The sequence below is a fragment of the Mesocricetus auratus genome, unplaced genomic scaffold (genome assembly GCF_017639785.1).
Source record: "Mesocricetus auratus isolate SY011 unplaced genomic scaffold, BCM_Maur_2.0 Super-Scaffold_100007, whole genome shotgun sequence".
Taxonomy (NCBI): Eukaryota; Metazoa; Chordata; class Mammalia; order Rodentia; family Cricetidae; genus Mesocricetus; species Mesocricetus auratus.
Window position 1 is genome coordinate 45,376,167 of NW_024429191.1, and position 24,545 is coordinate 45,400,711.

Here is a 24,545-nt window from a genome sequence, read left to right on the forward strand (position 1 = left end):
CTTTATTAATGGCTCTTCTGAAAAATGCTCAGGGCTCAGATAGAGGGATTTTGGATGTCTAATCTAGAAAGGATGACATGTAAAAGTCTTAGTAAAACAAATAGGCTTATAAACAAAATTACAACTACCCAAACCACAAGAACCAAAACCCACCACCATCACACACGCAAAATAAATTCAAGGCATAAAGAAAACACCAAATAACTTATGAGAACTGAATATATATATATATATATATCAAGGAGTAATGTTTGCAAAATCAGAAGTATGAACCTAGAATCTTATTATTGGGCCAACTTTCCTTTACATGCCAAGTCTATAGAGAAAGAGTATAAGATACAAGAATGTGGGGAATTTTATTTAAGGCCCATCTTAAACAATGTGTTGGAAGATGAATTTTATCCAACCAACAGACAAGTGGGCAAACTGCAGGTGAAAAATAATGGCACTAAATAGATATTACATAGATGTGCATGTATATATGTGTCTAAAATGGAATAAAGCAAAAGAGAAGAAGAGAGTGAACAGCTACTTTATATGTATGTGGCAAAATAGAAAAAAAATACGACTAAAACTTGGAAGAAAACGCTTGGGAGACATTGAACCTCAAATTCTACGCAATCCTAAATACCTACAATTAACAGTAAATTATACAGAAAATGCACATATTATACAAAAATTATCAAGAAACTATTATTACAAAACTATTATTATTAGAGTTATTAACAAAATGTTGTTCCCTGATGGGTTCACAGGATAATGATTTCCAACCTTAGAAAAGGTAGTTTTAATGTGTACATATGGTCACAGAGCACTGGAAATAAAAATAAGTCTTAATTCCTTTAGTAAACTAAGTAGAATATTAAACTTAAACATAGTAAAAAAAGTTATAAGGCAAACTATACAATGTGTCATTGATAATGATGTGAAAGCACTGAGTGAAATATCAACAAACACAACAGTAAGAAAACAGTGTAGAATGATCAAGTAGAATTCCTTCCAGAAATGCAAGATGGAATCATTGTGAGGAAACCAACTACTCTGTGTACCATGTTGATGGAACTAGGGAAGGAAGTACACTTATCTCCATAGATATTGACAAAGCTTTTAAAAGAACTCAATGCCCATTTTGGAATAATATTTTTACAAGTCCTCATAAAATATGATTGAAGGACCATTTTCTTGAGTCTCTCTGCTGCAGCATATTTGCTTATTATCCACCTGTCTATCTAGCTATGAACTGTTTCTATCTATCAACTTTATTCCCAAGTAGAGTGACTTAGGAAGTCTAGGAGCATTCCCACTAATAAGAAGCAAAGCAAGGCTGCCCCTTTGCACTGCTACTATCCAACACTGTGTTGGTGGCCTCAAACTTATGCCAGCAGACAAGCAAAATTAATTAGATCTAAAGAAATTGCCTCTGTGTGGATATAATATGATACACCACCTGGGATGCCAGTGATAAAAGTAGCTCCAACAATAAGAGAAATCACTGAGGAGACAGGATGCACAATAAACAATCAATAATCTTCATTCACACAAATGTAATCAGTCATAGAGCTTAATATTACAGGAACCCAATTTACAAACACAGATATTTAGAAATAAGCCTAATAACTTGTGGGCTTAGTTCAGGAAAAACAGTTGCAATTTCCATTAGTGTGACATATCTGAATAAAAGCTGTAGTTAGGTAAATGTTTTCTACCAGTACCAATTTTCTGATTCAGATAGTCAGACTGTGGTTATGAAAGGAAGGTTTAATTTTATGATATTTTTCACTCAAGTATTTAAGGCTATGTGGCCATCCTACCTGCAATTTATTTTTGATAATGCGGAGAAATTTTACATATACTTAGAAAAACATATGTAATGTATCTATGTGTGTGTTTGCATATGTGTACTTATACATAGGGAGACAGAGACAGAAAAAGAGAAAGAGTGATAAAGAAAAATGTGATCAAATGTTAAAATTTGGAAATTGGAAGAGAATATAGAAATCACTTGTACTGGTTTTATAAGTTTCATGCAAGTTGGAAATTAGTTTTAAATAACACAAAGAATCTGCTACTGGCTATATAAACCATGACAGGTTGGGTTGTTTTGTTTACTTGTTTGTTTGTAAGTATCATGTATGCAACTGCATGCATGTATATGTGCACAGTGTGTGTTCCTGGTACCTACAGAGGCCAGAAGAGGGCATTAGAGTCCCTGGAACTGGAGTTAAGGATGGCTGTGAGCCACTATACAGGTTCTGGAAATCAAACCCAGGTCCTCTACAAGAAAGAGCACAAATGCCCTTAACCACTGGGCAATCCCTCTGTCTCCAACAGGATGAGTTAGTAAGCAGCCATTGGGGATGGAAAAATACTGAATTTAATTTATATGTGTAGAACTAGAGGTCCTACACTCAAGAGGGGATTATGAGCCACTATACAGGTTCTGGGAATCAAACCTAGGTCCTCTACAAAAAAGAGCACAAATGCCCTTAACCACTGAACAATCCCTCTGTCTCCAACAGGATGGGTTAGTAAGCAGCCATTGGGGATGGAAAAACACTGAATTTAATTTATATGTGTAGATCTAGAGGTCTTACACTCAAGAGGGGATTATTATTGTTATTGTGACGGTGGTGTCTTTCATACAAAAATGTACTTGCCAATGGCCTCTCTCAATTTTGACCTTCCTACCCTCCAGAATGTGAATGAAATGAGTAATCCATTCATAAATTACTCACACTACGGTGTTATATCTAGTAGTGAACTAAAACAAGGGACAAAAAGATTAAGAAAAGGAAATTCAAGTAGATTTCAGGTCCAGTAAGACCATTACAGACATGAGGAATAGCCTACATAAAGTCCACAGGAAGAACTCACATGAGCGAAGTCAATGTTGGCCAGAGTGTGGTTACCAAGAAGGAACATTATTAAGCAGCAAGCTAGCCAGTTCAGGGCCTTGAGTTTTTGCTCTTGAGTCATGTTAATAAATGAATAAAGAAAGAAGGGGAGGAGAAGGTACATATTGACATCTAAGAGATTTTAACCCGGTCAGCATTTTTATGATGAATGAATGCTGCTCCAAATTTCAAATAGACAGTCTTTGAGGGTCTATAAAATAAATAGTCACAACAGATGTGAGATTCAGATTAAGTAGGTGAGATGTGTTAAGTCACATTAAATCAGGAGAGAGTAAGATCATTCTGGATGGCGTAGAATATGTGGGAGGTGAATTATTTATTTAAGATATTTTTGCAAGTTATCTGGACAGGAAGCAAGAGAAGTGTAGATTGTAATGCTATCCAAGAGGGGCAAATGTGCCTAAGTGCAAGAGAAGGGAACAGAATGGGAACAACTTAGAGCTGGCCATGAAAGAGACAGTAGTGGCAAGGATCATGTCCAAGGCTTTGCTTGAATGACCAGGTTGCCAATGGGATAGGGACACCAGGGAGCCAAAGAAAGTCTTCGGTCTCTTAATGGGGCCTACTGAAAATGAGGATGAGGCATCCTGTCTTGAGAAAATGCCCCAACAACAGAATCTGGCCTGAGAAGTAAAGACTGAAGCTGCCCCAGAGCTAGCAAGTGCACAGGAGAGGCTGCCCCTGTGATCACATGCCATCATCTGGTCCTGCTCAAGGCTGCCAAAAACCCTAATGTTCCTTAGCTCTAGGCATTTGGGGCTTTCTCCTTGGAGCCTGACTGTCTGAAGCTAGGCCACTCCTGGACCAGAGACTCATATTTTTGGCTCCCTATTCTTTCCTCACACTGAGACCCTTGTCTTCATCAGCAGGCACCTGGGATCTTCGGTAGGCTCCTCCCACCACCCCCAGCCTGTGCATAGCTGGCTCCGGTGCCATAGCCCTGCATGTCATCATTGAATAGATTCCAGGCATCTGTGTTCAATTGCTCTTAGTGAAAAACCAGAAAACCATTATGCTCCTCCAGTATTACTCCCCCAGGGCAAGGGAACAAATGATACACCGAGAAGCAATGGAGTGCACAAACGCCAACCTTTATCTGATCCAGGACTGAATACTTCATAAGTTCAGGGCTCTGTGAGCCAGACTGCACATTTAAGAAGAGTTGGCAGAAGGACCTTGAGGGCTAAGGTATGAACTTCTGCTGTTAACCCCTGGGGACCACCTTTCTCCATCACTGTGCTTACAGGGATAAGGGCTTCTTGTCATTGCTCTACAGAGCCAGCAAACAGGCTACTGTAGGAATACATGGGGTTGTTCTAACTCTCAGAACACCTCCAAGGTAAAACTCCCGGTTTCATTTGATGCAGCATCTTCATGTTCAGTAGATGCCTGATCAAAATATCCAAGAAGAAATGGTCTCATGAATCTCTGATTGGTTGGAGAAAACAGACCTGGCATGATGAAACATGAACCACTATTCTGTGAGCTCAGTCAACTCCTTCTATATCTGCCTTCTAGGCTGCTGTGGGATGGATTCACATGAGAAAGGACACCCTCCAGGAAGGAGCAGAGACTGAAGGGGTCACATGTCACTGCTATGCCCATCTCTGCCCAGGGAAGAGTCAATAGAGGCTGACAATAGAGGTCTTTGTAACGAGTGTTTGCTTTGCTTCATAATTTTGTTCAAGAGTAGAAAGGAAGAGGGGTGTGGGCAGAATGTTTTAAATTAAATACAGTTCTTAACTGATACACACAAACACAAAAGCTAGACATATTAAGATGTGCTGACACATGTTTAGGAGGTATAATGGTCACACTGTGGTAATCCTACTGGTATCAAATGTTTATCTTTATGATAAAAACATTCAAATTCCCTTCCTTCAGTTCATTAAAGAGGAGAGTGCAATACTGTTGCCTAGAGTCACTTTGCCATACTAAAGCACACTAGAACGTCTTAGTCCTACCCAACTGTGCCTTGGCACCCACACATCACCCCTCCCCATCCCTCTTCCATCTATTATTTTCCTAGCTTCAGGTAGAATTTTTTTAACTCAACATACACTCTGTGCCTGGGATGATTTGGGATGTTGCTTCCAACTTACCTTTTTAGCTCCAATTCCTGTGTCCTCCATGCAGGTGTCCTGTGCTCTGGCCACTTTTCTGCTGTGCCCGTAAAGTGTCCTGCACTCTCATTATGCTGTCATTTCCTTATCCCTATCTCTGCAGGTGCTCCTGTCCCAGAAATACATCCTCCATCCAATTCTTAGCTAGCCCCTGTTTCCTGACCTACAGAGACTGTCTCAGCTCCACCACCTTGCAGGTGATCACTTGGGACAACTCTGGCAGTGGCAATGTTTCCCCCCTTTAACATCCCCTGTTTTTCTCTTGGGAATCTACTGCACAGAATGTTTTACTTACTTTCTAGTGATTATATTGTCCCAGGTCTTGAATGCTGATAGTGTTTTGTTCATCTTATTCAACTTACATATGAATGAAACAGACAAATACTCATGCCTCAGTTGCCATTTTTTTCCAACAGATAAAGTATTATAATCCTGAGAAATACAAGATTACCCTACAACCTCAAGTATTCCTCATTCTTCAATTGTCTTCTTTCCCAACTAGGGAAGCTGGCTTCTGATATGGTTGGTATGACAGACAAATCTCGGGAATGGAAGTGACCTTCAGATCCCTCAGGAGAATTTACCCAGGATTTTAAAAGTTAAATTGCTTTGTATCAGCGTTTGTCAACTCTTCCTGTGTATATAAATGGTTTGTAATCTTCTTAAAATGATGTTTCTGTGTCAGTTTGTGCTGGGGCCTGGGAGCCTGCATTTCTTAGTAGCTCCAGCAATGATCTGTTGAGTACACTTGTGTTGTTCTACAGCACCCTGGGGGAGCAACAGTAGGAAATTCTGACCACACTGGAGTCCTTAGTGTGCTAGTGCTTGTATTCTCAGTTTTCATTAACAACTCTGAGAGAAGGGTGCATCATGATCTTATCGATAGATGCCCAGAGATCCAAGCTATATAGAAGGTAGTGGAGACAGGATTGAGCATGTGTTTCTTTAGTGACACTCTTCTTCCTATCATTTTTTAAATTTTGCAATCATCTAATGACTGATGTTTATAACAGTATTTAGAAGGAAATATGGCTGGGCCTGAGGCAATAACTCTAGGCAGAAAACCTTGAACTTATTTATTACTCCATGCTAATAATTGGCATAGAAGCCAAGCTTCAGGATAACATGGCTGTTGTTAATACACTGTAAAAAAAAGCCATACTCTCCTGGCCACAGACCCAGTGACTTGACATAGTCCCATAGCTTGGCTGCTGTGACATAGCAGAAGACAAGAGAAGCAAACACCATGAGTAACTCATGGGCAGGAGAGATTTCCAACTTCGATGACCAGTCATCACCAAGGTCAGTGCTAGGCAGCTAGGACACTGGCCACAAACTTACTCTCAAAGCCAAGGCTCATGGGAAATGAAAGTGTAAACACAGTACTAGCAAGGAATCAGAAACAGACAGCTAGCAATCTGAATGGTTGGGCAAGCCAGCCTCCAAAAGAACTCTGTGGTCTCATCTCGCCCAAAGAGGCTTTGACAGGGCTGCACTCCAAGGTGTAACAGGTTTTGAGTAAGTCTCCCTCCTGCCTGCTAGGAAACAGGTAGAATGGTAGATATTGTTAGAATAAGGAATGAACTCATCACTCCAAAGTTGTCACTTCCTTTCCTTATGTCCCACTAATGGAGAGTAGGGGGGAATTTGGTGGTACCCAAGTTTTCCTACTTTTAAAGAGGACACCTGTATTTAGAGGAATGATTTGGCATTTCCTAAAGCAAGGATCCTTTGCAGTATAACCTGATGCTTAGCCTTTGTCCTCTACTACCTCTTCTTTCTGGCAAAATATTGTACAAGTCTGGCATAGTTAGATGTATAGGCCAATGTTAGCAGGTCTACATACATGTAAGCATTACCCAGGGACATGTGTGTCCCAGGACTCAGAATGTAGATTAAGTTTCAACAACACTATTAATCAAGGCAGTGAGTGGTAGAGTTCAGCTTAGATGTCACACAAATATATCAGACAGTGTAATATTTCAACCCAATACTTTCTCAGAGTGACTTGAGCTCAACAGGGATAATATTCATTTCCTTGGTCAGCTTGTAGCCTGACTTCCTCAATGGAAAGCAACCTGTTCCCTCAAGTGGGAGTCATGGAAACAAACAGGTTTGTGCTAGCTCACAGGTAGTCTTTGTGTGGCTCAGGAAATACATGTAGGATGTTGTGATCCTCATATTTCCTCCCGTGATTGAGTTGCTCCTGGCACTACTCTAGATAGGGACAGAGTTCTGGACTAGATGGAGGTAAGTAATAACATCCTTTCTGCTTCCTAGAAGGTAGTGGATGTTCTTGTCAAAAGACCTAGATCATATGGAGAGCTTTGCAGAATAACCACAGTTCAGCAAAACGGAAGAGCATGCAAACAGAAGAACCCAAGGGAGACCCTCAAACATACTGTGGTGAGTTTTTGTTTGTCTGACATCTTTTGGGTTTATTTGAAAAGCAGGTATGTCAAGAGATGAATTCGCTGGAGGGTAGTATTCTCCATTAGTTCAGGTTCATCCTTGATTGTAATACATCAATGTTAACAATTATACATAATGTGAGGTTGACTCAAGTATAATAAAACAGCACCACATGGTTGGCATGTGCTTCTCTAACCATAGGACTTAGGGACAACCCTGTGTGTTGTCAAGGATTGTGTGAAATAGCCTTGAATAAATATGAACACTCCAAACCAATGAATGATTCTTGGTATTCAGTCATTATTCAACAATGAATAAGAATGGATGATGCCAGGAAGTTGTCCAATGTATACAGATCAGACAGCAAGTAGTGGCTTAGAGTCATGGGGCTTTGGGCTGTGAATACAATAATTTCCCCTGCTCTGTTCTCCTCCTTCATAGAAAGGTATATTATAGAATGGTCCTAGGTAGTATCAGCTTCATACAAGACTTTTCCAGGAAAGCTGGTTGAGCCTTCTCTTTTTGTTGGTGTTCATCCTGCCTCACTGTTGCCATGGAGACTGGGACGCCTTCTGAGCTCTGTGCTTTATCTGAAGTCCAGCCTTCAAATACCTGTGCACAGTTCAACCCACTCACTCCCCTGGCTTCCAAGACTGTGAAAGTATCTAAGCTGGATCCTTTCAGTTGAATGGTTCAGAAGTCTTCTTGCTATAGTCTATTGGTGATTTAAGGGTTCATGCTCAAAATCCTCATGGGTGAATGGCAGTCCATGTTTCCATGGAGGCCCGTGCATGCAGATTTCTAAACAAAAGTATCTGATTCCAATCACCACTGCAACATTAGACCAATACACATGTGGGACAGACCAGCATGGCCGCAGAGCACTGTGGAGCAAACCAGGAGGTGGGTCAGACAAAGTGCTACAAGAAGACAAGAGTAAGCTCAGACACAGAAAAGAGTGTTGAGTGGAGTGTGCTCAGTTGATGTGGTGACTGTGTATAGAAGGGCGTCTCTGAAAGTATCCTTAACTTCTTTTCTTCCTCCAGTTACCAATAGTACAGTAGTCCATGGCCCTGGTCATCACCCAAAACTATGAATAAATATGGACAGAAAGCCTCATACTTCTGTTTTCTTCCTTCCTTAGTCAAATGCAGCAAATGCTGGATTCATGGGCAATGTTTCCCATCAGGCTGCCTTTGGTCCCTTCCCAAATATTCCTCCTGTACTATAAAATCCCCTTCCCATCTCATTAACAATCTTGTCTCCTTTACTCTTTTTCTTGTACATCATTTGCCCGGAATCATCATTGGATAAAATCTATGCATTTTGTTAATTTTAAAGCTGAATCCTGGCTTTATTCCCTTCTCAGGGAGTCAGAGATAAATCAGGTATTATTTGTGCAATCTCTAGAATTTCCATAGCCATACCATGGCTCTTGCTCAGATCTGGGGCTTAAACTGCCAGAGAAACACATTGCCACTTCCTTTGTTGCTAAAATTAATAACAGCACCAGGGCAATGGGTTTCCCAGATGAAAACCCCATCACTTTTCTTAGCACTTGCCTCCTTCTTTTGTTTCCTGCCACAGACCCCATGATGTATCTTCCTGGACATCAAGATTGATCAAAACCAGCCTCTTCTCCAGGAAGTATCACTTAGAAAAAAATGATCTACACAGGAACTCCCAGTGAGATCTGGAAGTATCTTTACTGGGCAAAAGCTCTGACATTCTCCATAAGTCTTGAAGTAATCTCAATTCCTTCTACAGCCTTGTAACTCTTCATAGGAACACACAGACTTCTTTTCTGTTTATAATGCACAGGAAAGCTTCTACTTGAAGCCTTCCCCTGCATGTGGTACAAGACTCTGATAACCTTACCTCAGCATCCATCCCTGGCAGGAGTAACTTCCTCCCACAGTACTCTCCAGACTCATCTTTACTGCACTTCTACTTACTTTCAAGACTTGATTTTGCTTCCCCAATGCAAAGAGAACACATAAGAGTGCATTGTATTTTGTCTCCAATTTTTTCTCGTGTTCAATGTAGAGTTCACTACTTGATGTTATGGCATGAACCACCTTTAAAGGGTTGGAGTAAGGTTGGGAAACCACACAGTTGAGAAGTCTTGGTAAGTTGTTGGATTCTGAGAAACTCCACTCCTTGAGGTATATGTAACAGAAAACCAGTCTCCAAAATAGTCTCTAAATGCCCTAGCCCTCCTGATAATTCCTGTCTCTACATAGTCATCGCCTATTCTGAAGAGAACTGACACGTACACCCTATAAGAAAATATGAAAATAGAGGTGTGTTTAATCAATACATTTTGTCATGAAAGACTTTGGGGCTTGTGTCTTTTTTTCTGTGAATCAGACACTCTGGGGATACCCAGACAACACATCATGAAATAACCCAATCAGACCACAGAGAGGGTGTAATGGGGAGGGATGGAGGCCTCCTGCCAATATAGTGCTAAGTAAGTATGACATCTTGGATTATATCTGCTAATTCTGGTCAATACTTTAGGTGATCCAGCCCTTCCTACCATGGTAACTGGAAACTCACAGGAGATTCCCTAATTCAGGAATTCCCAAATCTCCAACCCACAGAAACTATGCTACACAATAAATGTTTACTTTCAAGTGTTGAGTTTAAAGCCTTCTGTTTCATGGCAATAGGTAATTACCACTAAGTGGATATGCAGGGGTTGGTAACTCTGGGTTTGAATTGATGCAAGTGTCTCTATATTGTTTTTCTGTGTTTAACTGTGTGGCCCATTCCCCCTTCTGTAACAGCTGGTTTTGTTTTATTCTACAACTCTTAATAGCCACAAATGCCACCTGTATCCTCAATAAACTTTATTTAGACACAAATAGACAACAAAAAATACATACACATATACAGTTATCTTTTTCTCTATAGGATAAACACACATCACAGGGAATTTAAAAAGTAGAATCATTGAACGTAAGAAAATAATGCAAAGTCCTTGTTCACTCACACTTGAAACAGACACATATTTCAGAGAAAGACAGAAATGGAACATCCCAACAACAGGGTTCACATTTAATCTGTAACAGCACACAGGTGTTGGGAAGGTAATCAAAGGAGTCAGGGATCCAGTGACAGAATGCTCACAACACTAGTAGGATTATTTAAACAAAAGACAGATTTGGGGAGGATTCCATACCCCTGCACAGATGCTCTGCAAGCTGTCAGCTAGGTCATAAAGCAGCTTGGCAGAAATGCTAGCTTAGCTTTCATCTTGCAGCTTGAAGGACTGAATAACCTCTACCTTTGTGCCCACATCACAGAGTTTTACAGAGACACACCGAGGATGCCGGAACTGTCCACATAAACGCTGACTTGGAAACTCACAGTATAGAACATTGACATTGGGTATAAGATAGGGCTTTTGAAAGGGAAGGGAGTAACAGCCCAGAGACAAACACACACTTTACAAGTACCACTTCCATTGGTAGCATTTCCCACCATGATGCCTGTGGTCCCTTCCCATGTAGAGCCACCAGTACTTGTGTCCCCGTCATGTACAGAGTGGGATGGATGTCTCTTGGAGGTCTGTTACCGTCTAAAGTCATAAATGTGACCACCTGGTCATCTCTGTGCCCAGGCCATGCTGCCATGGAACCACCCTATGTATTCCTGATCCTGAGTAAGCCTCAGGACTCCACACCATCTTCAACTTCAGACTGGGGTTCCCTAGTCAACCTCTGTATTTTAGTAAAAAATTGTTTCCACTGTACCCTTCGTGTGTCCTCTTCCTAATGTGACAAATCCAGATGAGATGAAGTTATGGAGATCTGGTCCTCCACTTCGGTAAGCATCCTTCCCATAATGCCCTGCAAGAAGATGGGCAGAATTACCTGACACATCCATGACAGCAACACAGAAGACAATAACAGCTCCATCTTGCCCAGCAATGGTGGAGTGTTTATGTTCAAATCAACAGCTAAGCCAAAGGTCATTCATATATATATATATATATATATATATATATATATATATATATAACACATATATATTACTTAGAATATATTGCTATATATATAGACATGTGAACATACATTATACATACACATCTTATGTGTATATATGTTGCTATGTGACAAAGATTAATGCTACATTGAAAGTAGAGGAAGAAAGGGAAACACCTGGTGTGACTGTGGCATTTCTGAGTAACCACAATGTACACTAGAATGTTACTTTATAGATGGTGCTCAACTTACAGCATGGTTGCACCCTAATCAATCCATGGCAAATTGAAGCATCTAATGACGCTTACTGAACAATGTACCTTGGCAACACAGCACAATAGAGTGCCAACTGTTTCTGCTGTGACCACAGCTGCCAGGCACTACCCAGCATCAGCAGAGAAGACCACACTGCATCTTGGAAGTCCATAAAGAGATTTTAAAAGAAATTCCAATATTAAACTATATCTACTGACTGTGTCCTGCTTTTGTATCGTCATACATCCAACAAGTCATATAGTGAACCAATGTGAGGACCTCTGTTCTTGTCCCACCACCCTTTCTTAAAGTTTACAGGCATTGAGGAAACAATGCATTAAACACAGTAATAGAGCTGCAAAGTTTCAAATCAGTGCATTGCAAAAAGATATTAAAATGTTTAAAGAAAACGCGTAGGTAGAAGCTGGAAAGATAGTTTGGTGGTTAAGAGCACTTGTCTGCACCCACATAGCTCACAATCATCTGTAACTCCAGAGGGTCTGAAACTCTCTCCTGGCCTCTGTGGCCACTGAATGCATGTAATGTATAGACATACATGGAATCAAGATATCCATATACATAAAAAATAAACAAATAAATGAAATCTTCAAAAAAAACCCTTTAAAAACAGAAGTCACACAGAAACTGGCAGCTTCCTTGGAGAAATTGGAGCATGTGAGTTCCTTATGCCTCCTTTCAACTTTTCTGTATTTCCCAAGTTCTTTTCTATAATAACTAGCTCATTTTTCTTTGCTGTCTCATATCTCTGTTTCTTTTTTTTTTTCCTTTCCGGAGCATGGAGGAATGGGCCTGATGGCAGCTTCTCCCTGTATGTTTATCTACGAATCATGCACAACCTGTGGGACCACAGACTAACAACTTAAGAGAAACCCAGCAACAGCTGAGCTGACAGGTGGAACGGCGGCCATAAAACACTGGCAACATCTTTATGTTTTGCTTTATTGAATCCCTACAATAAAACTGTATCCCCTAACTGGCAAAATACAGACATCTTCATATGCACTGAGGTAATGAAAATGCGAGGGCAGGTTGAGGACTGTGGAAGAACAAATTTAGAGAGGAAGATGTAAATATTCTACTTCTGACATTCAAATAGGAAACTGTGATGTGTCTGAAACATGAGTATTGTAAGCATTGTGAAGCATGAACCCTTCCCAGTACCATCCTCAATGCACATACACAAGTATGGAGGCAAGTCGCCATGCATTCATACTGCCACAGTGTGGATTACAAATTGAACTTGGAACACATAAAAGCTAAAGGGTTTCTGAAAAATGGGATATTAAATATGATAACAGCATCATAAAATTTCATGAAACTACATTAAAAAAGAAAATGATTGAGAGAAAATATACAAGGATCTTGTCAGCTGAGAGATAATTATTTCTCTTTTCAACCATTTGTTATTTTGTAAGGTGTTTTGTCTATAGTGAACACACAATTCTCTAATACAAACACAGAAATAAATACCTACAAAAAATGTATCCCATGCCGTCAAAACAAAATGACTATTTCTTAGCAATCCATGTTCTAGAGCTCTCAACACAGGGTAGCCTGGGAATCATGCGGAACTTTGAAAAGCTCAGATACCCAGACAAACTTCAAACATTCTGTCTCAGTCAATGAAGCAGGAGTATTTAAACAAATGCTTTTTGTTTCCAAAGAACGACCAGGCTTGAGAGCCACTGCCCCAGCACAAGTGGAAACGACCCAAGATGGGGGATTCATGCAAGCAGGGAAGGTCACTGACCTCTTGCTAGGGTCCCTTTATTAAGAGCTATTTATAGTCAGGGCTCCAGCACTCTTCCTCTGGAAGGTGAAGTCTGTCCCGCAGTTACTTCCTTATCCCTGTTCCCAAACCTGAGTGTGCATCAGAATACTAGAAACACTTAAATAGATGGATTCAGCAGACCCAAGACAGGACTCAAGAGTTTGCAATTCTATCGAGGTCTCTGGGCCAGGGATAACAAAACCATGAGAAGCCTGCCACTGATTCCCTTGACTCTGAAACACATTACATCATTCATTCCTCAGCTTTTTACAAGGGAGGTTCTTGTTAGAAAACTGTGGAAACGATTCATAGCTTCATGGCATTGTCAGTGCTAAACTAAAGGCTTCTGCCCAAATCTCAAGCTATGTCACAAGTGCTAGCAGCTGGAGAAATCATTTTTCTCAAGAGGAGAAGGGATGCATGGAAGGTGCATGCTACCAACCAAAGGAGCACCAGGACTCCTCTTTCATAACAGGTGCAATTGCTTCCCCATCCCATCATAGAAAGGATAAAAAAGAAGAACCAATCCAGAGCCCTCCTAAATGTGGACCTCATTAATTCAGAACCTGTAATGCATCGTGCAGAACTTGGGCTGGTTTATTTTTGTGCTCCTTATAAATAAAAATTCTGATAAACAAATCAATACTAAGGAAGATGGAACATAAAACAGAGCCTGTGCTGTTTACAAATCATTCTTATCTGTCAGATGAACAAGGTCCCTCAGGACTAAGCATTACTCTAGTGCTCTGCGGCTCTGCTTGTCTGAAAGAGAACTGAAGTTTCTGGATCACTTACTGCAGGCCAGGCAGAGGGATGGAGACTGGGCAAGCATGGCTTTTAAGACAATAGATAACATTTTCTAGTATTTTATAGTTTACACGGATTTCTTTTTGCAGATACTACTTCTTAACATTTTAATCAATACTGCCTGAAAGTCATTTATTATGTTTACTATTTTAACATTATCTCTCAATTTTATTGGTGGGAAAACTGAGGCCAATGGGCAAAAGCTGGGAGATGCCTAAGCCTGCACTTATATTAGTTCTCTGACTGTAAATAGTACTGTGGATATCTGACTTTGTTAACACCGCATAAGAACCCAAATTCCTAGAACTGGCCAGCAGGAGATCTTCAATCCCACTCCAGCCTTGTGCTTTTCAAGTCCAAAATCTTTCTGCAGCCATCACCCCAGTGGCTTTAGAGGTACAGCTGTGACTTTTCTCCAAGACTGTACCTAAGACAAATAGCAGAAATGTAAGGAGAAAAATTCTAGGTGGTATCATCCCCATTCCTAGGAATTGATTCCTAGTGGGAGAAAAAAGTAAATGGGGTTGATAGCTAATGAGGCAGGACCAGCATTTTACAGGATGAAAGACTTCTGTGGTCAATTCAGTTTGCAGAATTTTGAGCTAAACAGATTCAAAGGCTACATGAAAGGCAATTCTACAGATTCCTTCTTTATTTGTCTTAAAACAGGGTCTCATGATGGAGCCCAGTTTGGCCTCAAAGTTCATAGTCTCCCACATCAGCCTACCTATTACTAGAAATGAAGGTGCATATCACCAGCCCACTCCTCTGTGATCTTCAAAGGCATCTCTAAGGACAGTTTTCTGGAAATCCGCCTGTGAAGCTGAGATGGAAAACACAGTGACAGCTTCAACCTTGCTTTGTTCCATGGTCCTCAAACTTGAGCAAGCACCCAACTCACCAGAAAGGCACGAAGAACACTGGGCTCCAACCGTAGAATCTCATAGGGAGGGGCCTCTGTAACTGTATTTCTGACAATTTCTTGAGTACGATGGTTAATCCTCACTGTCAACTAGATGGCATTTAGAATCACCCTACATATTGATGAGACATGCCTCTGGGTGTGACAATGAGGATCTGTCAGAGAGAATTTAATTACAGGAAAGACTCACCCTGAACATGGGTGGTTCCATGCCATAGAGTAAGCATCAGGAAAGACCGGATGTGATCAAAGAAGAAAGCAAGTAGAGTGGCACTTCCCACTCCTTCCTGGCTCACCCTGATATACACAGAGCTGCTCTGTCATGCCTAACCCACCATGGATGGAATCCTCTAGATGGTGAACTTAATCAAATACATCTTCTTTGAAGTTGTTTCTGTCATGTGTCTGGTCAAAGCAACAAGAAGAGTAGCCAAACGCCAGGCAAAGCAGATGAAACACTATGCCTCAAAGACCACATCTTGCGATTATTATGTTGGGACTAGTGACAGGTGGACCTTCAGCTGGACCCACAGCCAAGTCCAGAATGATGTAAAAGCCTCTGCACAAACAAGGGAAGAAGGGTTGGTAAAAAAGGGGGGACAGCCCCATGCAGGTGGCCAATCAGAAAAGAGGAGTCAACATCTCTCTATGTCACGAGGACTCGCCGAGTTGATGGACTGATGATATGAAAGATATGAGCAGGTACCACCAATTTCACAGGATGTCACTCAAACAACCAATCCTCTCTTCCATCCTGTAGGAACAGCCATCAATCTCTGTCTGTCAACTACCAGAGCCAGAGGACAAGGGAGCACAGGCTCTCTTTGAGCAAGCCAAAGTTACAGAGAAGGAACCGTGAATGTATCAGGGCTGTATGCGGAAGTAAGCAAGAGCTTTGCGGAGTATGCTTGCAAAGAAACTCAAAAGTCCCCATGTCACAGGTCAAAAAAACATACAGTCCTATCTGGAGCAAAGTGACTACGAGCTTCAGTGCATGCATGCCACCACCTGCTGAGTGCAACAGGGTGGAAGAGCATTGAGATGGTATCTCTACCCCAGGTGCTACCATCAAGCCCTCATCTGAACGATTGGCAGCTCTCTACAAAGCACTCAAGTTTGGCTCCATCTCTGTCTCTACCTTGACTTGACTTGACTTGGCATTTCAGTCTCTAGCTTGGCTGTCTTGACTTCCTGTCAGAATTCCATGACTTTCCCAAATCTGTTTGGGAGCCACAAGTCAAAGACAGTAGAAAGGGGAAAGTGTTACCAGGCAGGGGGTATTAAAACAGAGAGGTCCTAGAATGGATACCTGAGCTTGAGCTGCTGCTGCGCTGTTGGCTTTAAAAAGAAAAAGCTAGAAGAATGTCTTCCTATAAAGGAGAGTTGCTGCAAGAAATGAGATAAAAATGGGGTAGTATCCAAATGGTGATTTCTGTAAGATTCCACAGAAGTTTGCATATGTAAAACTGCATCAGCAGCCATGAGACAGAAACAAACCAATCAAGACTGGTTGTCTACTGCATTCCTGGACAGCAGACTGGCTAGAGAGGGAAACTGTGATGTAGTATCCTAGGAGAGACACATGCTGCACACTAAGTGAGAAGGACAAAGAGATAAACACTAGTAGGACAGAGCAGACTCTCTAGGATTTGAAATCCATTTCAAATAGGACTCCCTGAGGAGGGACAGAAGGGGCAGTTCAGAAGCAATAATTAAAAGTTAATTGTTTGTTGTTTTCCTGAGCAGATGGAAGGCTTCAGTCTTTAAATCCAGAGAAAGAATTGAGTCTTCAACTATCTATTAGAAGGGATCAATATCTAAGTATAGCCGGATGAAATGCCATTTAAAATTAAGAAAAAAAGTTCAATGCGACCTTATAAAACATGAAATCTATAGGAAGTGAAGTCACCCAATTACTAATGTTGGGGAGGCTAAAAAGATGGGTCAGTAGTTTAAGGGCATTTACAAGGAGCAGGGTTTGGCTCCCAGCACTCACTAGCACCTACACCTTCAGTTCTAGGTGATCCAACACCCTCCTCTGGCCTCTGCAGGCACCTGTACTCACATGCACATATAAACCCATACATACATTTTTGTTTTTGAAAATAGTTCAGGACTCAGTCCTTTGTTCTTGGGACAACATACAGACAGAGGCACACATCACCTAGAGCTCAACTGGCACTTCATTTCAAACTCATCTAAGCCAAAGGGACATAATAACAGTCCCCATTTCCTGGGTTTTTGAGAAGGTTAAATGCATTAATATACACAATCCACAATACACAGCATTCAGGGTATTGGGCCTTTTTAAGAATTTGCTAATTCTTTGAAATAAAGATGTTTTGGTTCCCTTTCCCACGTCAAAGTTCACTGTAAATAATGAAGGGAAAGCGGAATAGAAAATTAGTCAAAAACATGCAGGGTTTTTTGTAAATAGAGATAGGACAGTTGGGAAAATATCCCACAGATAAAAACACATATAGAGATACGCAGAAAAATCAGTTCAAAGAGGACTAAGGACATAATTATACAACATCAATCCTAAAAATTATTAGAAGAGAATATAGGATTATATACATAATAATCATATATATTATTCTAAGCTAGATAAGAAACTATAGAAAAACTTTAATCATGATACATCAAAAGTAATCATAAAACTATATATTCAAGGCTAGCAATCATGCTGATATTAATATCAAGATAACATAAATATCTTCAAAGCAATAAAAGAGAAGACAATCCGAATAGGGAAAACCAACAAAAAATAAATAGGCAACTTACAGAGGAAAAAAACGAATGGACCAGTAGACATGAAGTAGTGTTCAGTCCCACAAGTAATCAGGGAAATTTAAATTAAAACTATAATGAAACAGCATTTCACACCCAGTAGACAGGCAAACATATAAATGCCCAAGACTTCTAACTTGAGTCCCGATGGAAGAATAATCAGTGAAATTGTCTTGAAAAGACGCATGGCAGTCAGTGGCTAATAGAGTTGAGTAGACAACCCCAGAATCTATGGCGTTTTTGTAGCTGTCCACCCTAAACCAACCTTGAGGAGCTATGCATAAACAAGTTCGATGCAACATTGTTTGTAATTGAGACAAACAGGAGGTTTCCTACCCAGAAAAAATAGTGATAAATCATGAGGTGGTCGTCCAATGTAATTCTGCAACAGTAAGAAATGAAATGCAGTGAATGGAAGTGAATTGACACTTTAAATGTCAACATGGATGATCTCAGCTATGATGCTGAGCACGCAAAGCAAACTGAAGTAAAACAGGACAGCATGATAGAGAAGTTTTGAAATATGCAATACAATATTTGATATTGTTTGAGGACATGGTCATGTATAATGTTATATAAATATAAAGACATTCAGCAAAATTTTAAACATATATTTGAAGGTAACAGTTGCTTCTGCAGTAAGAACATGAAGGCAGTTGGGAAAGGCTCTAGGAACTCCTGCGTTCTGTGTCTTACAGTGGGGAGCTGGCGATATGTTAGATCATTAAATAATTATATTTGGTTTATTTACTGACTTATTTGGTTGCAATAAGTCTTACTAGGCATCCCAGAATGGCTTAAATTCATGATCTTCCTGCTTCAGCCTCCCAGTGTAGAACTGAAGGCTATACTACTAGGTCCAGGGAGAATGTTTCTTTTTTCCAGGTATGTTCTTTGTGTTTTTGTTTGGTTGTCTGAGGACATTACTGCTCCAAGGTATGGTTGAGGCTTTTCTTATAGATATGAGGGATCTGGAAGAGTCCAGAGCAGAGAGAGAAAGCAGTAGAGTGAACATGGCCTTGACTGGGCCATGAACACAAAGAGGAAGGAGAGAAAGGAGAAAGGAAGAGACAGTCAGGAGAGAGGGGATCAAGAGAGGAAGATAAAGAGTGTATGGCCAAAATAGTATGGGTACACAGAAATTAGAAGCTGAGGTAAGGAAGCCCATCAGCTAGAGAAGTTTATTGTAGAGGGATGGATGAGGAGAACTGAGAAGAGCCATGATCCCAGCAAGAACTCGGTTAACAAATGTTTGCGGCTCTGAGTAAACCTGGAAGCCAGCATAGACTTTGGTAGGCTAATAGGTACCGCAGGTAGCCACTCCTCTGGGGTTTCTTTTGTACCTGACAATTTCTAAATAATTTCTTACTTTATCTGCTGATATATTTAATAAGATTATAACTATTTAGGTGAATTGATATATAGATAATAGAAAGAACAGAGACAGAGGTGTTGATGAATAGATAATTTGATGATTGATAGAATTATTAGTTTGCTTGGTTAAACTGTTCTTACTCAAGAATATCAAACAGTGTCCATTTTTTAAGAACAAAGACAATGGAGAGCCTCCAGTTTTAAGATTACACAAGCACCTGCTGGGAAATAATCTGCCAACAAAAGGCAAGCCATAGGATTTCTGAGATTGTGCTGTATGTGTTTCTGATCTTCAACCAGTCCTGGAATCCTAAAATTCCCTAAGGAAAGCTTGGTAAAGCAGACTGCACAGTTTTAAACATTTGCAGAACTATCTCTATGGATAGCAGTAGGGCTAAAGTATCCTGGAGCTGCCCTGGTGAAGCTGGTGAATAAACAGCAAAAACTGTGAGGATGGAATAAACCAGAGAGCAACTGCAGAGACAGAGTGAGAGCTCTCCGGCTTTGGAGTTTGCTTGCAATGCAGAGCATGCGCTTAGAGCTCACATGGAGCGGGCTCTGAGCAGCTGAGAGACAGCTCGAAGGACACTGAAGGCCAGAGTCATAGACACACATAAAGCTGAAACTCCTTTGTGCAAAAATATGCCCCAGACAACAGAGGGAGCACATACAAAACCCCAGCAGGAGACTTTACTGTACAGGATAAAGGGCTCCTCACTTACACACAGTTGAACCACATCACTGACACACCAACTACAAAAGTGTACATCAACTAGAAGCAGACAATTGTTCCCACTTGCTGCTGACCCCATAGGAGAAAGCAAGCTAAAACATTTTAAACGTCAATGGATATATAAAACTATGACTAACCTTAAATCTTAATTAAGGAAATACAAATAAAAACATGATGAATACTTTTCTTTGTTTTTTTAAACAGGGTCTCTCTACATAGCTCTGGTTGTGCTAGAACTTGCTATGTAGACCAGGCTAACCTCAAACCCACAGAGATCTGCCTGCCTCTGTCTCTCAAATACTAGGACTAAGGATGTGCACTACCAGGCCCGGCATTATAATACATCTTTTATAAAAAAAACTAAACTAAACTAAACTAAACAATTTTACAAAACCTAAGAAATCCATGATACTAGATGACAAGGGAGTTACTTCATGGAACAATACCTACTTGGCTCCTACTGCTGGGAATTTTTCCTACTTACTTGCTTTCCAATTTTTCCACGTGCTATGAACCAGAGTAAACAGTACAGGGTTGATTGCAGAATTTTTGCCAGTGAGTAACAACTATGAAAAAAAATGAGGCAGAGTGGTATGTGCTAATGGCAAAGATTTCCAAGCTGTGGGAAAAAGAGGAAGAGGGGGAGAAGGAAGAGGAAGAATGCAAAGAGGAAGAGGAGGCGGAGGAGGCTGCCACAGCGAGGCATGAAACAATGTCTCAGTGTGGCTTCCTTTATATAAAGAATAATTAGAAGGTATGCAATGAGAATATCAGCAGGCCCGTTGCAAGTATGATGTTTTATGCAAGCAACATATTTTTCTGGTAATAAACTTGCTTACAACATTCATTCCTTTGGTAGAGGGCTTGGGATGAAAAGAAGATGTTTAACTTTGATTTTTTTTACTAACTTACTGTTTGAATTTTTAAACATGTGCGTGTGCTCTGCTTACTTTTCACAATATTTATAGAGTCCATGAGAACCGGGAAGAGGGGTTAGGCTCAGTACTTGTGCCTCTTCTTGAACAATAAAAAATAAAATTCCCCAACACAAAGTGTTGTATAAACAGAAGGTGGCGCAGGAAACCAGCCACTTTTCCTTGTGTAAATGACAGATAGTAATGCCCACCTCACAGGAAGGTGGTGGGGGGTTTAATGCAGTGGTGTGTATCAAGGGCTTCTGCAGATGCCTCATACTAATTATCCCTCCACAAAAGGCCACAGTTCTTGTGTTAAGCCCACTCCTCTTTTTTTTTATGCAGGGAGCTCCTGGGGGCCTCTCACTCTGCATGATCACCACACTGATCTTGGACCAGAAAGAAGCCCAATGAGGAAGAGACAGAGAGCCTCAACTTTGGCATGCAGTCTGAGGGGGGTCTCTGGAGCTCCTTCCATTTCCCATGAGTCTCAGCCTAGCTCTGTAAGGGAACCTGGAGACTGAGCTTCTGCAAACAAGTAGTCACTTTCTGATGAGCAAACCAGGGGATTTCCAATCTGGTTCTAACAAGGCATCCTGAAGGGCTGTTCTATTTGCCTGTGGATTCTTCTAGCTTAAAAATCTCTAACAGGTAACTACTGGAAATGCCCTATTTATTTCCTGTGACAATTCTGGCATTTTCCCACAAAAACCTATGGTGATCTTATATTCCAGCACCCACAGAAACACCCCTACTGTGAAAACCCCCATCTGAGGTCTTCCTTCTGCCTAGGTTCTATGTAGCCTTGGGAGTGACAGTGACAATGACCAGATAACCGTCCCTGAACCCCCATGAAGGTGAGGTATCCACAGCTGTGAGTACTCTGAATAAACAACCCTAGATTGCATGACACTTATGGACAGAGAAGGAAGTTTATAAGCCCAGAGTTGTAAGCAGGGGGCATTCTCAAGGTCACAGAAAGTCTTGAACTTAACCTTATCAGGATGGAACCCATCATTCTACAGTGCAGCCCTGGGAAGATAGGGAGGTGGAGGGGCCAAGATACTAAAACCCAGCTTGATAACCACCCAACAAGGGATCATCATCCAGAGAGTTAACTCAGAATATGTTAGTTCAAATACAGGCTTCCCAGTCATCAATTTTATCAGTAATGTTTGTTTTATTTTAAAACAAAACTCAAATGAATAAAAACATAAATATTCTTTCTATATGCATCTCAAGCTGTGGAAAAAGACAAAGAAAGAAGATAGCATAGTCAAGGGCAAATTCTAGGTCAATTTCATCCACTGTAATAGGAGATTTTACCAGTGTCTCTTGAATGTTACAAACTCTAAGGAATATTGTGTGTTAGGAGGGGGTGGAAGTTGTTAATGTATCACACAGTCTATCTAGTCTAGTGAGTGTAGTAGCACAATCTCAATTATTCAACAGATTGGAGCAAGAGGACTTTAAGATCAAGGTCAGCTTGGGCTATAGATCAAATTCAAGGTCAGCACAGGTAACTTGGTAAGACTGTGTCACTGGAGATATAGATCACCCTAACATATACAAAGCACTGTGCTCAACCTTTAGCACTGGAGAGTGGAGGGAAGAGAAAAGAAAAGGAATATAAAAATATGTGCTATAAAAATGAACCTTTCAAAGTCATACCATTTGTGTATCCTATGTATTTACCAAGGAGGGCTGTTTGAAGGTGGTAATACTAACCTTCAGAAATTTGAGGTCAAACCATTTATCTAGTTCCTGCCTTTAAGGAAGAATCAGAGGACTCAGAGAAAGTTGAACTGTTACTAAAGTGTGTCTGAGGCCACCTCTTCTAGGCTCTGTATTTATGGATGAGGACACTGGTGTTTTGGGGGCAGTTGGGCAGCCCAAAGTCACAGAGATTAGACTGCTGACCTCTGCCTTCCAAGACCAGCACTCTTCCCAATGCCCCTACACAGCCTACAGCCTGCCTTTTGGGGGACGAAATGACACTGAAGCTTATTTTTACTCCAGGGGACCCCAGTGCACCATTTATTTTTCTCTTTAGTTATATGTTGGCTGCGATCCCCTTGGCAGGTAGCCCAGCAAAACCAAATCCCCGTCTTTGACTGCAATCAGAATCTCAGAGCTGTCTCATTGTCTTAAGTAGGACTCTGGCCAAAAGCAGTCCTAAAGACCAGCAGTGGAGGTGGAGGATGCAGGAGCTCTCTGCAGGGAGAACAGCTCTTTCTTTAACTGCTCCAAATATCCTACAAGGTCAAGCAGGTTAGGGTAGACCTCAGAGCCCTACTAAGAATTGAATGAATTGAAGAGAGCCCTCTTGTTATCACCCGCTGGTGGGCAGTTTCCCAGTCCCAAGGAGGCTAAGCCCTGTTTTCACTTGTTTCTACAAAACTACTGTGCTTCCTACAAGTACATCCACATTAACAAGACTTAGTGAAGGCAACCTGAGAAATTGTCACCACCTTGTGCAATTCAGAGCATGTGCCATGGTGCTCAAGCATTGGAAGAAAACACTTCTGATTGTCTACAGGAATATCTTACTGCTTTTCTCTATGTCTCAAGTGGGAACATGGTCTTGGAGAGGTTAAATAGTTATCAAAGTCAGAATGGCTACTTAGTGGTTTAGGACAGAGGAATGACTCCCTATACTGAGGAATCTTGTCATTTACCATGGTTCCAGGGAAGCTAAGCCTGGGGTATCAACTAACTCCAGACAGAGGAGAATATAGGCTTAGAAACAATCAGTCTGGCTCTGACACCAGCACAGTGGCTCTAGGCAAAGCACTCATGCTTCCTGAGCCTCAGTTATTCTTGCTGGCAATGGGAATGTGCCTGCCTCATAAGGCTGTGGTGAAGATTAAGGCAAATGCATTCATGCATATAATGCACAGAACACTTATTCGCTAAAGATGATCATTGTCCCTACTACCATGGGAAGAATGTTCTTAAAGAATAGTGAACATTTTGGAATGCTCCAGGGAGAAACACAGGAAAATCCTTTAGATTCAGGCTTCTGCAGTGTTCCAGGGAACTCTTGCTTCTACCTCACAATTTCTGTGAGAATGTCAAGGTTCTGTCCCTCCCTGGTTTAAAGAACTCATTAAAATTCACATAGAAATGATTTAGAAAAGAGAAACTAGGAAAATGCTGAATCCTGGTTTATCTCACATTTAGAAGGCAATGTGTGTCTCATATCTGCCTACCCTGGTATCATGTGGTCTGGAGTCTTCCATCTTGGTCATGAGATGTGTGGATTGGACCACCATTCTGGAGATGCAGCATTGCTTAGAAGCAGCCAGAGGCTGACACTGTGCAGTCTACATGCCATCCTTCTGTGGGCATCTACTTTAACATCTATTGGTTCTAGTTCCTTGAACAAATGTGTAATATGAGAGTCTTAGGGTTCAATTCAAGAGGCCTTATATGGTCCACTTATCTTTGAGGCACCCCACCTACTCTAAAATATGTAAGGAAGAACATCCTGATATGGACAAAAGAGTAGAAATC

General features: G+C 40.9%; 1 protein-coding gene across 2 annotated transcripts in view; it reads right to left on the reverse strand.

Moving 5' to 3' along the window:
* The window catches only part of Shisa6 (shisa family member 6), a 293,803-nt gene that overhangs the window by 147,363 nt on the left and 121,895 nt on the right, over positions 1-24,545 (reverse strand). Inside the window, exon 3 of one of the 2 annotated variants that reach the window (XM_005067611.4) lies at positions 11,212-11,307. The exons of the other annotated variant lie outside the window; for it this stretch is intronic. Coding sequence (XP_005067668.1) covers positions 11,212-11,307 — 96 coding nt within the window. The remainder of the gene's footprint in view (positions 1-11,211; positions 11,308-24,545) is intronic. 2 annotated transcript variants of the gene reach the window in all.